The sequence below is a fragment of the Lissotriton vulgaris genome, chromosome 12 (genome assembly GCF_964263255.1).
Source record: "Lissotriton vulgaris chromosome 12, aLisVul1.2, whole genome shotgun sequence".
In the NCBI taxonomy this organism is placed as follows: domain Eukaryota; kingdom Metazoa; phylum Chordata; class Amphibia; order Caudata; family Salamandridae; genus Lissotriton; species Lissotriton vulgaris.
In genome coordinates this window covers 96,132,131-96,147,568 of record NC_141700.1, presented here as the reverse complement: position 1 = coordinate 96,147,568, position 15,438 = coordinate 96,132,131, and the positions used below count along the sequence as shown (strand labels likewise).

At 49.1% G+C, this 15,438-nt stretch overlaps 1 protein-coding gene across 1 annotated transcript in view; it reads right to left on the bottom strand.

Annotated features, from left to right (window-relative positions):
- LOC147673492 (unconventional myosin-Ie-like) overlaps nt 1–15,438 on the bottom strand; it is a 203,438-nt gene that overhangs the window by 35,704 nt on the left and 152,296 nt on the right. The window contains exon 24 of the mRNA XM_086947348.1: nt 14,039–14,196. Within this exon, the coding sequence (XP_086803474.1) occupies nt 14,039–14,196 (158 nt within the window). The remainder of the gene's footprint in view (nt 1–14,038; nt 14,197–15,438) is intronic.

The window sequence follows — 15,438 nt, the reverse complement described above, 5'->3', positions numbered from 1 at the left end:
GTTTAAATGGACGAAGTTTCAAATTTTCACGCGCACCTCAAGGATTCACAGAAAGCCCCAGCATCTATAGCCAAGCACCGAAAAGACAACTTGATTGTATCATAATGCCAGTTAACACCGCTTTACTGCAATACGTCGATGATCTGCTGATCACCGCACGAAGTGAGCCCGAATGTGAACAAGCATTACTGACAGTTTTACATTTTCTGGCCGACAAGGGACACAAGGTGTCTCCTTCGAAGCTACAATTCTGTGTTCAGCAAGTTGTGTACTTGGGTCACTTGCTGTCCAAAGTGGGGAGACAGCTCACTCCCGATCGCATCCAGTTAATTGTAAATATGCCACAACCCCAGACACAAAAGGAAGTGCGGGCCTTTATAGGCCTCACTTCGTACTGCAGACAATGGATTCCCCAGTATGCATTTCTAGCTAAACCACTCATCCAGTTAACAACACAGGAGGCAGCGACTTCGACTGCCCTTCCTTGGACTCAGGAACATACACAGGCTTTTGAAGAATTAAAGAAAGCTTTATGCCAAGCACCAGTTCTAGCGACACCATGTTACAGCAAACCTTTTACACTTTTTGTTACAGAACGTGAGGGTACAGCATTGTCTGTCCTCACTCAAGATCAAGCAGGTTCACATAAGCCTTGCGCTTATTTTTCAAGTACATTGGATTCAGTAGCTCAGGCACTCCCTGCGTGCTTGAAGTCAGTAGCAGCAACAGCACTAGCAATCAGACAGAGCGACTCAATTGTTTTAGGACATCCATTAACAGTTCAAGTTCCACATTCTGTAGAGGTTCTTTTAAACAGAACCCAGACTCAGCACTTGACTATAGCACGACTGACAGGCTATGAATTGACACTCTTCCAGCCACACATAGAAATCAGACGCTGTAGCATTCTGAACCCCGCAACATTGTTACCTACAATTATGACAGATCCAACCCCGCATGATTGCATAGAGATCATTAATACAGTAACAAAACCTCGACGAGACTTAACAGATGTTCCACTGACAAATCCAGACCTGACACTTTATGTGGACGGTTCATGCATGAGAACAAGTACAGGAGAATTAGTGGCCGCGTATGCAGTGACCACTGAAACTGAAGTTAAAGAAACACATCGTATTGACACACTGTCTGCTCAAGCGGCGGAGCTCATCGCTCTGACCCGAGCTTGTATACTAGCCAAGAACAGAAATGTTAACATATACACTGATTCCCGTTATGCGTTCGGAGTCGTACACGACTTCGGAATGTTATGGCAAGAAAGAGGTTTCTTGACCTCTCATGGTGCCAAGATCCAACACGGTCCCCTCATTCAAGCACTGTTAGAAGCAATACATTTGCCCTCGGGCATATCAGTCATGAAGTGTAAAGCACATACTAAAGTTACGGATTCTGTTTCCCAGGGTAATGACCTGGCAGACCAGACAGCAAAACATACAGCATTGACTCACACCCAGACTACTGATGTGACAAAGACAATAGTACCAACTCAGTGTATGTAAGTCCGGGATCCCACCCTAGACGTAATCGATATTCAGACACATGCCACTCCAGATGAAATAAAGAAATGGACTGAACTAGGAGGGATTCAGACAGATCAAGGATGGGTCACAAAGGGAAAATCTACATGGTTTCTCCCCGACTCAATGGTGCAAATCATGATAAATACAGCACATAGTCCTGCACATCTAGGAGAGAAAGCTATGTTAGACAGTTTACAGAATCTCTGGTACAACAAACACTTACGAGCAGCAGCAAAACAGAAAGTGCGTACTTGCATGATCTGTTGTCAGTTCAATCCAGGTAAAAGCGTTCCTGTAGAGCAAGGTGGATTTCATCCTCCCGATCACCCTTTTGAAGTCCTCCAGATGGATTATATCCAGATGGACCGTTGTCGGGGATTCAAATATGTCCTCGTAGTTGTTTGTGCACTTTCCCGTTGGACCGAAGCATACCCAGTCTCAGATTACACTGCCCGACCACTGCCAGGCAGCTGGTTCGAGAATTCTTCCCACGATACGGCTTGCCTCGTGTCGTGTACTCAGATAACGGACAGCCGTTCTCATCCGAACTCATGAAGCATGTCTCCCTTCTGCTAGGATATCAGTGGAGATTCCATTGTGTCTGACATCCCGAAGCCGCAGGCCTTGTAGAAAGGCATAACCAGACATTAAAGACCCGCCTTGCTAAAGTTTGTAAAGAGAAAGGGGTCGACTGGATAGTCGCCCTGCCAGTTGCATTGTTCTACATGAGAATGGTTGCCCATTCGAGATCAGGACTATCCCCGTACGAAGTGGTCTTTGGCAGACCACCGAATATGTGGGGGACGCCCATGCCTAAGAAAATTACTGATGTCGATTGTAATATGCTGACAGATTACCTTGCCTCCTTGATGTCTGCACTCCAATCATGTCGTTCACAGGTTGCCGCAGCCTTCCCTGACAACACTGATGTAAAGCCGCACGATGTCCGACCAGGTGACACCGTCTTAATAAGGAACTTTGACAGGAAAAGTCCGCTGGAGCCCCGCTGGAAAGAGCCGAAGACCGTCCTTCTCACTACGAGGACAGCAATAAAGGTGGAAGGCAGAAAGGGGTGGATACATACGAGTCATATTAAAAAGTGCAACGAACTGAAACCAGACCCTGACTCGTCCACCCCCACCAAAGACTGTATTAAACCTAGTGACTTTAAGGTTCCCGAACGAGAGAAAACTCCCCAAGAGGAGTATAAACTGAAGCTTCGATCTAGCAAGTCAGACAGTTTAATTGTTTAAGTCCTCCCCTAGGTGAATCGGTTAAATAGTTTCTGACATGTATCCCCTAGATCGAGATAGAGAGAGAGAGAGAGAATTCAAGAAACGTGCATATTGCAAATCACTCCGCAGCCACTGTATAGTGACTATTAATCATGTTTTTTCTAAGTCTTCTGATTATTGTGGCGAGTATATTGCTTCCCATATACTACCCTATCTTCAAGCGTGTACAATCTGCTTACAATGTTTCTGCTGAACATTCTTTTAGTACATTACCCCCTCACGAATTGTCTTACAGACTTGCGCTGCGCAACAACACATTCATTAGCATGTTACATCACTCCCATCAGACGAGCAATGCTACAAACTGTTGGATATGTGGCCGACTCCTTCCCCATCAGAAATACAAGGGAGTTCTGCCCCTCTTTCCGTATCCGTTCACTCACAATGGCTCCTGTGGTGCATGGAGTAGATTGATTAATTCTTTAGATTCTGATATTGCTGTTACCCGCGAGGGGGGCTGGGTTTGGGGAAACCTGAATTCAGTTCTGTTCGACGTCTGTTACCCTGATGGAAGTGGACGATCCGTTAGAATAGGAACTGATCTAGAAAACGAAGTATATGGATTAGGTAATTACACAGTTAACCTCATGATCCTTACTATCGAGTCCGAAGCTGCGCCCATTCTCCCCGCTATGTCAGTATTACCAGTCACTGGTCATCTTTGTGTTAGAAAGAAAGGTTCAGTACACTTAGGTCATAGTAAATGTACTACTGTGGTCGAATTCACTGATGAGGGCAGGTCCTCATTCCGAGCTACACGTCATTCATATTTTGTTTGTGGCCATACCGCATGCATACGTTTACCTCCAGATTGGGATGGTACCTGTTACATTGCTTTCCTTCTGCCCCCTGTTTTCCTAGCTCCCCCTGATTATCATAGAAATACAAATCTAGTAAATGATAGATTCCGAAGAGATCTCCCGATGGTCGACTATACTGAAACGGCATGGGAGCAATACACAGATTTTAATAAAGGATTCTTTTTCTTCACAGGCCCCGTCCAAAACAGTAAATTGATACGTAGATTAACCAGAACCCTTGAAGCAGTAGTACATGAAACTGCCTCCGCCCTAGGTAACTTAACAGAGGAGCAGTCTGCTATGCGGATTGTTGTCCTTCAAAATCGTCTTATTATTGACGTCATCTTGGCAGATAGAGGTGGAGCTTGTAAGGGCATCGGGTCAAGTTGCTGTGTTTTCATTCCAGAAAACGCGCCATCTGTATACAAAGCTATTACACGTCTTCATAAGATTGCAAGTTTAATACATCAGAATCCAGGCACCTGGACTTGGTCCGGTTGGTTCTGGACAACGTTGACCGCTTGGGGATGGAAGATCCTATCCTTTCTAGGCATTGCCCTTGTCATAGTATTCAGTTGCTGCCTGTGCCTACAGTGTGGGCCGGCGATTTGTGGACTGTGTACCACATCGTGCATTGAACATTCCAGTTTTCTCTCAAACCGACAACGGAAGAGAGACGAGCAAATGATGTTACAAGAACAGACTGATCGATTCATGAGGATCGAGATATCGTGAAGGGTCCGTAGGGAACAAGGAGGGAATGAGGAAATATAAATTTTTGGTCAAGTTATGTTCCCTATCGTGTACCCCGCCGTCTCCATGTACGAGCTTAAAGTGCATGTAACTTCCCTCCTGTGCCAGCTATGAAGACGCAAATACATTTGCGTCCAACGTTAACATGTCCTCTTTCAGACCCACCCTGAATGGGTTTAATAGTCAGTTTCTAAGTATGCCATGCCAACGTCTTTTGTGGTGTACTTTACACGTTTTTCAGCTCTGGCAAAGTAGGCCCTGAATTCTGCCATCGAGCCTTTTTCCTGCCTTCTGACTCTGAAAGCCTCAGCCCAGGCTGCCCCTGTACCTGTGAACTCTGCCTTACTCCCAGCGCGGCCCACCGCGTTTAGCTCAGCCTGCTGCCTGCCAAGAATGAATTCAACCTTCGAGTTATCTGTTTCCCTCTCCGAAAATGCATTCCTGCCTACTAGTTTAAGTAAACATCCCCCCAGCCGCAGAGCGAAGGGCCTGGTCTTACTGTCTCCGTGCAAGTGATTCATAGCCCCTGTTACCATGGAAGGCCCATGCCCCCACGCTTCTCATGCAGACACTTAGGCGCTTATACACGCACTCACAGTCAGTATAGAATAGCTTCCGCCCCAGAGACCTTTCCGTCCAGATAGCTCAGTTCCTAAACATCAGATATCAGATATGATAGAAGCACAAGTTGATCTGACATGCCAGACTTCTGTCTCTTTCCGTTAGTTAAAATGTCAAGTCCCCTGCACCCTTCAGCTTCACGTCAGTCACACGTCATGCAGCTGCGCGCGCATCCAGGCCTCAGATTTCTGCTGACATTGCAAGATTCTGCTTTTGTTGCCACCCACTTATGACACCTACCTGTGACGTTTCTAGCACACACCTCTATGTTCACGCCTAGTTCACGCCTTCTAATTACGTATCACTACCACGTGTGTGTTTTATCTTGTTTCTCTCAGCTGTTACGCCTACTATATTGGTTTCTATAATGTAACTCAAGTATATAAGCTATGTATTGTCAATAAAATATTGCTCTATCCCTTCCTGCACCCCCAGTGGTGGCAGGAACCAGATATCCGGTCATGACCATTCCTTTTTAAGGAATAAAACCCCTAAGAACTCTAACACCACGGACTCTGCGTCTTTCTTTCCGATTGAGTTATTATTGATTAAGTACTTACCTGCATAGAAATTAAGACGGTAAATCAAATATTTACCACACGGCGATGGCGGCAGCTTAGAAGGAGAGCTCCGCGATTGAAGCGGCTCCCAGAGAAATCTGTCCATTTATCCTTCAACAGAAATTCCCAGGCGGGACGGCAACGAAGCCCAGGACCGGGCAGCAGTAATTCAGACCAGCGGGACCTCAATCCGAGGTCGGGAAGAGCAGTTTTGGCAGTACCCCGTGTGGGCCTGTGTGCAACATCCGGGCCGGGGAACAGAGTGCGCTTCAGACCTGGCAGGAAGCGGCCCGTCTCGGGCAGAGAGTCACCGGAAGTGCCCTGCCGCGGACAGCGACGGCAGAAAAGAAACCGGGGCATCCAGCCAATACCACCGGACTTCAGGAACCCGGAGTGCGTGCCTGGGGGCCTGTCAGAGGTGAGGGGGAGACAGACCCGGACGGCCGGCAGGGACGGAGAACGGCGCTCAGTGCGGGGACATCGGGACTAGTGACCGCCATCTTGGGTCACTGTAAAGCCCTGCTTCAGCCGCTGCAGACCCGGCGCGGCAGCCAGAGCGCTGGGACAGGCGGCGGAGGAACCCGCGCTGCCTAATTGACCGCGCTGTAGCTCCTGGGTCCCCCCGCTGACCAAGGGCGCACTGAGAGGCGGGGAGCCCGGGTGCACAATAGACCTGAGGACGCCCCCACCCAGTGCGGGCACTGAGAGCGGATGAGCATCCACGCGGGGCAATCACCCTAAATCTAGTCAGTTCTGCCTGGCAGTGTCACGGGCCCCACGTCAGCACCAGGGGAACCAGGCGGTAGATCCGACGGCCACAGGACAAGGGCGGCGCACGTGGAATTGGAGGGGAGCAGAGGACGCTCCTCCAGGGCGAAAACAATCTCTTGCCTGCCCCACGAAAGAATCTGAGACTCGGCTGGCAACCTCACCCCACCGAACTTGTAAGGGCACCACCAGACTACGGAGACCCTGTCATACCTGCTGTCGTCACTGGCCGCAGGAACCACAAACAACTCTCAGGGGGTACACCCAACCCCTAAACACAGCATGGGCCGCTGGACTGTCCCCGGTAGCTGTCTGGGGAAGGGAAGATTGGAACGACCCCAGAGGAACCAGGGGTGAAACGCGAACACAAAGTTAGACCAGCCCAGAAGACACCGGATACAATCACTTTTGGCGAGACCCGCACCCAAGATGGCCGGCAAGGGGCCGAAAAACGTGGCGGCGCAGTCGCGCCTGGACCGGTTTGCATACAAAAAGCCCGGCTCTCCCTCACCGGACGCCAAATCACAATCGGGCAAGGCGGCCGAAGCGACCGGTGGCAAGAAGGCGACCATAGACGACGTCATGCGGGCCCTCACGCAGGTGCAAGCCACGGTGGGGTCGATCTCGGCCGAAATCACACTTATAAGGGCGGACTTTCATAAGATGACAGAGAAGGTGAATAATATGGAGGTGGTGACCAAATCCCTGGTTGAAGACGTGTCGGAGCTGCAGATTAGTATGGAGCGCATCTCAAAAGAAAATAAGGAACTGCGCGACAAGCTCGATGACCAGGAAGGGCGCTCGAGGCGGAACAACATCCGTATAATAGGCGTGCCGGAATCGGAAGACACGAGGGCGATGGACCTATATGTGGAGAACCTAATCAAGGAGACCCTAAAGCCCAAAGGACTCTCCGCCTTCTTCACAGTGGAAAGGGCACACCGGGTCCCGGGGGGACGCCATAAGACGGGCGCTAACCCCAGACCGATCATAGCGAGGCTCTTCAATTTCAGGGATCGGGACGCCATCCTACAGGCGGCAAGGAACTCGCCCCCTATTAAGATCCAAAATGCTACACTGGCGTTCTTTCCGGACTACACAGCCGAGGTTGCACGGAGGAGGAGAACCTTTTTCGAAGTCAAAAAAGAACTGAGAGCCAGGGAAATCCCGTATTCAATGCTTTTTCCGGCCAAGCTTAGGGTCGTGGCAGACAACAAAACTTGGTTTTTTGATTCCCCGGAAGTGGCGCAGGAATGGCTAGAGGGATGGAGGACGGCGGGCCTCCCTCGTCGCTCCAACAGGCAGAACAAACACCGTAATGCTGGATCCCGACAGGGCTCCCAAGCCAACGACGAGGATGCAGAGATACAATCCCCTTTGGCTGAACACCATGAGGAAAGTGCCGACGGAGAACAATGAGTCACTGCGAATGTCTGGTTGAACTGAGGACGACGACGACCGGCAAGGCCGCCTCGGACACTGGGCGGAGGGGCCTCCGCAGCCGAGGAAGGGGGCCGCTGACCACGGAGAATCCTTCACCCCAGCGAGCAAGTACTATGTTATGGGTTGGGATCAGGCACTCTGCTGAGTTGGGGGGGCGGGCAGTTTTGAGTCCGTTGAGCAGGGGGGCAGGGAGGGGGGAGTTGGGGGTAGGATGGGGTTTTGGTTCTTAGTTGGTACACAAGGGCATGACAGCTACGATGGGGCACACGAGCGTAGAATGGTAGTGTCGCGATACAGCGCACAGGCTCACTTCACAGACTTCCTGGTCCTCCACGTGCGCAAATTTTCCGTCCGCACACCCGAACATGATTGGGGGGGGGGCACTAATATAGGGCAGGCATCCCCGTTAAGCCTCATGTCCTGGAACGTGAGGGGTCTGGGAGACAAAATTAAACGGGGGCTGGTCCTGCAGAGTATAAAAAGGTTGACTCCCGACATGGTCCTACTACAGGAAACCCACCTCACCGGCACAGCCACACGGGCCCTAGATAGGAAAGGCTACAGCATGGTGGTCCACTCTGAGTTTACGAGAGGGTCTCGGGGCACAGGGATATTAATGCATCGTTCGTCCAGGTTCATAACCCAATCAGTTAACATTGACACACAGGGGCGCTTCGCGGCGATACATGGGCAGTGGGAGGGAAAGCCGCTTAACGTGGTCTCGGTGTACATCCCGCCGGCACTGCACACCATAGCTCTCCCGGAACTGGGGAAATTTTTGTTAAACCTTCCAGAAGGGGATCTTATCGTGGGAGGTGATTTCAATGCAGTGACACACGACTCCCTAGACCGCCACCCAGTGCGTACACAAACACCGGGGCCCTCCAGATTACATGACTTCATGGAAGCGCAGGGTTTAGTAGATATATGGAGGCGGTTCCACCCAGAAGACCGGCAGTACACATATTACTCGGCAGTTCACGACAGCCTATTGCGGATTGACTATTTCCTGACGTTGGGGGGGGGGGGCGCCTCAATTTCACTGACTCTCAAATCAGACCGCGAGGGGTCTCCGATCACTCCCCGCTGACACTGACTCTGTCCAGTCAGGAACGAACCCATAGACGAGTTTACCCTATCTACCCGGGTTACCTCAGGGAACCGGGCATAGCCAGGGCTTTGAAGAGAGGTACGCGATCTTACCTCACCGAAAATGCAGGATCGGTGGCGTCACATACAATCCTGTGGGAGGCCTACAAGACGGTTCTTCGCGGGCAGGCGATCTCAGTAATCACACAGCACAAGCGCACACAGCGTCAGGAACTGATCGATCTAGAGGAACAACTTGACAAGGCAACACAGGACCACGAGGGGAACCCGACTGGGGTCACCAAACACACGCTCCAACTGTGCCAGCAGCGCCACACCGACTTTCTACGCCGCAGGGTGAGGGACAGTATGTCAGCAACTACGAGTAGGGTGTACGACATAGGAGATAAAGCAGGGAGGCTCCTGGCGTGGCTGGAGAAGACACGGGGAGGCCAGAGGGCCATACTGCAACTGAAGGACCCTAGTGGTGAGATGCATACCAGTCCGGCGCGCATAGTAGAACTCCTGGCAGACCATTTCCACTCCGTATACTCCCCGGAGTATGAGGTCACACGAGAGATGGCGGAGGGCTCTCTCATAGGAGTGCCGACCCGCACTCTCCCACTAGACCAACGGGACGAGCTCGACTCAGACCTGACGGCTGAAGAAATACAGTTAGCCATAGCAGCATTACACCCAGGGAAAGTGCTAGGCCCCAATGGTGTGCCGATAGAATGGTACAAACTCTTGTCCGAAACGCTATCCACACCATTGCTCCATATGTTCCGGGAATGTCAGGAACAGGGGCGACTGCCTCCTGATCAGCGCACGGCCACAATCATCGCAATACCTAAGCCCGGCAAACCCCCTGAAGAATGCGGATCATACCGCCCGATCTCCCTCCTCAACGCCGAGAGTAAAATTCTGGCAAAACTGTTGGCCACCAGGCTACTGCCCCATCTGGCGCACCTGATACACCCGGACCAGTCGGGCTTTATGCCACACCGGAGTACGGCGCTGAATTTGCGACGGCTGCACGGGGTACTGGCCCGAGCCCCACAGTTGGAGGAACCGGCAGCAGTACTGTCACTAGACGCCAAAATGGCGTTTGACATGGTGGAGTGGTGCTATCTCTTGGCGGTCCTGGAACACATGGGTATTGGCTCGAAATTCATATCATGGGTCAGACTACTATACACCGAACCCGTGGCAAGGGTGACCGCAAACGGCCACATCTCGAGGGAGCTTCCGCTGGCAAGGGGTACGAGACAAGGGTGCCCGCTCTCGCCGCTGCTATTCGCCTTAGTGCTGGAACCCCTGGCCACGATTATCAGAACCACCCAGCTGCTGAAAGGCATACAGTGGGGAGGTGGATGGGAAGATAGGGTTTCCCTGTATGCCGACGACATGCTCGTCTACCTCATGGACCTCACAAATGGTATCCCGGTCTTACTGGCACTATGCGAGGGCCACGGGGCAGCTTCAGGCTATAAACTTAACTGGTCCAAATCCATAATTTTTATGGTGCAGGGCGACCTTCCGGTCTTACCTACGGATTGCCAATTGCTCGTAGAACCCATCTCCTTTAAGTACCTAGGGATCCATATTACAAGGGAACATACAACCTTCCTGGACCTGAACCTTAAGCCCCTGCTGGACAGGCTGAAGGCAGACGTGCGCCTCTGGAAGAATCTCCCCTTGACACTTCTAGGTAGAGCGGCGCTCTTCAAGATGATGGCGCTGCCTCGCTTCCTATATATTCTGGAAAACACACCGGCGACGGTCCCCGTATCATTCTTCCGCCACGTGTCGGCGCAATTGTCAGGCCTCCTGTGGGGAGGCAAACCGGCCAGGGTTGCGCAGTTGAAATTAACTAGAGACTGGTACAGTGGGGGGATAGCCCTCCCCAACCTTGAACTGTACTATTGGGCAGCTCACCTTAAGGTGATCAACCAGTGGGTCCACGCAGCACAGGACGACCCGGCCTACATGGCGGATAGACACCAACTGGGAGCAACCACCATTCTGGCCCCACTCTACAATAAAGGAATGGTGAGGAAGTTGGAAGGACCTACCAGACACACTGTCTCTATATGGCACAAAGCTCAGAGGCGGCTGGGATGGGAGGGAGTGATTACTAAACTTACACCACTATGGGATACCAAGGCCCTCGGCAACCTGCGCAGTTCTAAAGGGTTTGATCAATGGGATAACATCGGGATCTCCACGGTGGGCGACCTATGGACAAGAGAGGGCGTGCTCTCCTTTGCAACCCTGAGGGAGCAGTACGACCTTGGGGTGACTGAAACATACAGATACATACAAATTAGGCACGCACTCATGTCTGTGTTGGAGCCAGGTGTGACAGTTCCGGAATCGGCTCCGTTAGAGGACCGACTGCTTACGGACTACATGGAGTCGAGTGCAACCTCCCTCACTTACCGCAAACTACTGAACAACCTACCGGATCCACTAGGGAAACTGAAGGAACATTGGGAAGACGAGATAGGGGACCTGGATGAGGCAGACTGGAACGCAGCTCTGGCATCTCCCAGGGAGGCAGGTATTTCCACCCGATTCAGATTGGTCCAATTCAAAGTATTACATAGGGTTTACTACACCCGCACGACACTACATAAAATACACAGGGCAGAACACCCATATTGCCTGAGGAATTGTGGGGAGGAGGGTACACTGTTCCACACTGTATGGACCTGTCCTAATATACAAGACTACTGGAGGCGTGTCACACGCACGATCAGCCAGACCCTCCAGAACCCGTTCACGCCTGACCCTAGAGTTTGCCTCTTAAATGTGTGGGGCCCAACAGACTTGTCACTGCATGCAAAAAGATGGGTGATCATTGGTGTGATGCTGGCAAAGCGGGATATCGCGAAAAATTGGGGGGCACTGGAGTCACCGACACTGGCGCAGTGGTGCAGAAACATGGACATGCTTATGGTGACAGAGAGGGCAGTGTACCAACAGAGACTTAATCCACGCAAATGGAACAAAATTTGGACACCCTGGAACACTTACAGAGGGGACATTTGTGAGCCTCTGCCTGAAGAGGAAGATGGGGACAGCTCAGGGGATGATGAGGATATGGAGTAGTGGGAGGGAGCGAGGAGTAGGAATCAGAAGCAGCACACGACGCGAAGCCCTGGGAACTGTAAGTGCAGGTGAGAGTGTTATTATCAGTGACTGATTAAAAGGCTGCTAGATGCCTCTAGACGCACCAATGTTACAATAGATTCCTGTTACGGATCGTGAACTTTGACCCTTGAAGTAGCAAGTTTAAAGTTGGGGGGGTAAAATGTAAAAAGTTGCTCTATTGATTGTAGGCAGCTGAATGTTGACGCTGCTCTGAAGAACATATCTCCGTTACTCTGTACCATGTGATAGAAACAACAAAAATAAATAAAAAAAAAAAAAATACCGCCTAGACATTTTATATTCCATAAATGCATCATCAAGCCAAGTATGGCTATGCCCAACAGGCAACGCCCAAAGAAGAAATAGAAAATAGAATAGTGTGATCACTGTGACACTTAAGAATAAAGATAAAAGTTTACTAGTAATATCTAAAAATGAAGAAGAGAATTTGAAACAAAGTGGAAACCAGGTTGAATAGGAAACAGAAGACTGAAGGAATGCGGACAGCAGGTGGTAAAAAATACTTTCCTGAGTTCTTTAAAGAAGCAAGGGCAGGGAGATGTGAAATCAGAAAAATCATAAGGAACAAGAGAGGGGTTTTCAAAAAAGTGGAGGAATATTTGCTGACTTCAAAAGGGAAGGAAATAATCCAGAGGATAGAGAAAGATTGAAAAAGTAGACCAAGCGAGAGATCAAAAGAGGAAACAGAGGTTTAACTTGTTTTAGAGGGAGAGGATCCGAAGGAGTAGCTAGGGGCCTACAGCCAGTAGATCGGCTAAGTCGCTGGCGCTGACTCGGACTAAAAGCAGGCTAAGAGAGTAGCAGAGAATTCTTTGAAAAAGTGTTCTTTCAGCTGAGGCCTAGTGCCTGAAAAAGTGTACTCCAAGCCCCTTCAGTTTCAAGAATTGATTGGTATGGTTGTTTATGCATTAATTATTTTAGCATAGATTTGCTTCCATGTTTGGAGTCAAATTGGCACTTTTATATATGCCATTTTGATTTGTTTTACTTCAAGTTTTTTTTGAGTGTTCTTTATAATGATATTTGTTTAGAGTTGAGGGCTAAATAACCATTTTTAAGCAGGATTGCAAGGTATAGTAAACACTTTACAAGCCTCTTGTATGACCAGTCATGGCTGAGTACGAGCAGGATAACCAAATTCACCTGCTGAGCTCTACGTAATATAGGTTGGATAGCCTCCCCAGTCTTGGCTGAGTGTGTAGGGTACAGCCAAACCCACTGGCACTCTTCTACTTACAATAGCAAGGATAATGTCCCCACTCGTAGCCAGGCGTGTGTAGGATTGCCAAATCTACCTGCACTCCTCTGTTTACTATAGATGGAATCACCTCCCCAGGACCCTCTGCACAAGTGCAAAAATACCGCCAGTGCTCACTGTTGGGCAGAGGTAGACTTCTTGCCGCCTTGGCATGTAAGACCTGTATGTAGCACTAAGGCTGTAAGAGGCCACATCTGCAGAGAAGTTCCTCCCTCCTACCAACAATGCAGTGTTCTGTTTAGCAGGAAGCTCCCTCCAATACATACCTATTGAATGCTTGGCACCATTAACTGCTGGGAGCTTTATCCCTCCCCACAGGTCTACAGGACTTGTGTTGCTGTTTGCTCTGCAGAAGCCCTTCTGACCTAGGTATCTTTACGACCTGCCTCATTGTAAACTCAGCAGGTAGATCCCTCACACACTAGGATTTTATTTCTTGTTCAAACTAATCTTTGCAAGGATATCACTTGCTCAGATTTTACTTGCATTACTTTACCCCTTGAGAATAAGGGCATCGGTGCCTTTCATGGATTGTTCATGGCAGATCCCTTCTAACTGGGAAAACAGTGCAAAAGGGCCAATATGGCCCTGTATAGGAGCTAAATTGCTGTAAGGAGTTTCCACTCCCTCCGCGGGCTAAGTGATCATCAGCAATGTAGTTCTGCAGGAGGCTTCCTCAAAGACGTTACAATACATTAGCTCCATCTCACCGTTTGACTTTCAGAGCACTTACGAGAGTTCTTGGGCAGGCCCGGTCCAATGCTCACATTCAGCACTTTGCCGTTGTTCTTCAGTAGAGCAACATCGCCATGCTGCACCTGGAATTGAATGTGACGGGATCCTGCAGCCCCCCAGGGAGCCCATCCATCCTTCTTCACTTTAAACTCCAGCCTAGCAAACAAAAGAGACAATGGTGAGACCTACTCAAGCACCATACAGGACACGTATTCGTCCCACATATCCCAGTACTCCTTCCTCCCCCGGTCAGACCATATCAATGATCTGTAAATTAATGATGAAATCCAAAAGGATTAGGCTTGTGGAAACAATACAGATAACCAAGAAATAGTTATCGTACTTAAACTGGTACTTTTTGCATCACCTGGACAAATTCACATTAACCCAAAAATCATCACACCATGTAATGTCCAGGTCAGTTAGGTACTCTCACCAATACAAAAATAGGCCACACCATAGATTTATTTTGGGATAATTCATGCAAATTGGTCAAGGAGTCCCTCAGTTTTAGTCCCCTTAAAATGTGATCCTTTGATGAATCACAACCTTCACTAGATATTGCTTTTACACAATCTACATCAAGCCATTACACATCCACTTGCCGAAGTACTGGCTGGATTCAATACACGTGTTTAGACATGCAGTATCTTTTTATAATAAATTCATGACCTGACCCTCAAAAAACACTGGATGCACATTGAAAACTGGATAGATGCCACCTTGCGGAACTTCAGAAGCACCAATCTGCCAGTGAATAGACTTAATTTTTTAAAGAATACCTGAAACAAATATAACCTCAAATGGCCCCAAGTAAATGAGACACACTCATGTGTCTAAAAGTCAAAAGAAGAATTTGATGTTTGAAAATCAAATAAGACTCCCTGGAAAAGCAAACAATATTGATCAAACAGTCAAGACTGAGGAAGACCTCATAAGAAAAAGCATCGACAAAACCAACAGGCTGTACATCATAAACTTGATTCAATTTAGGCAGTATTAGATTTAGCATAATGTTGTTTTTGTCAGCTTGGCACAGAGGCTGAAGGCAAAAGAAGGGGGTTCCCCAATGGGTTTCTTGTTGGATGTAGGCGGGTCGAGGGGGGAGAAAGACTAAACAAAGAACAAAGAACGTACCCCGCCAGTTGATAACGTGGTCCCAAATCTGGGATCCCAATATATGTGGGGTGATAAACCTAGAAGTTGGCACTGCACATTACAAGATTAACATGATTCAAACATTTGCACGACAGAGTTTTTTAGCAAAATATAAGTATTTTTATTTTAGTGTAGAAAACATTTATACACACCTATAACACATGATTGTTTTATAAATATTGCACAAAACATATAGTCCATTTGAAAAGAGATAAAAGTGACAAAATTGCATTCTTTTTC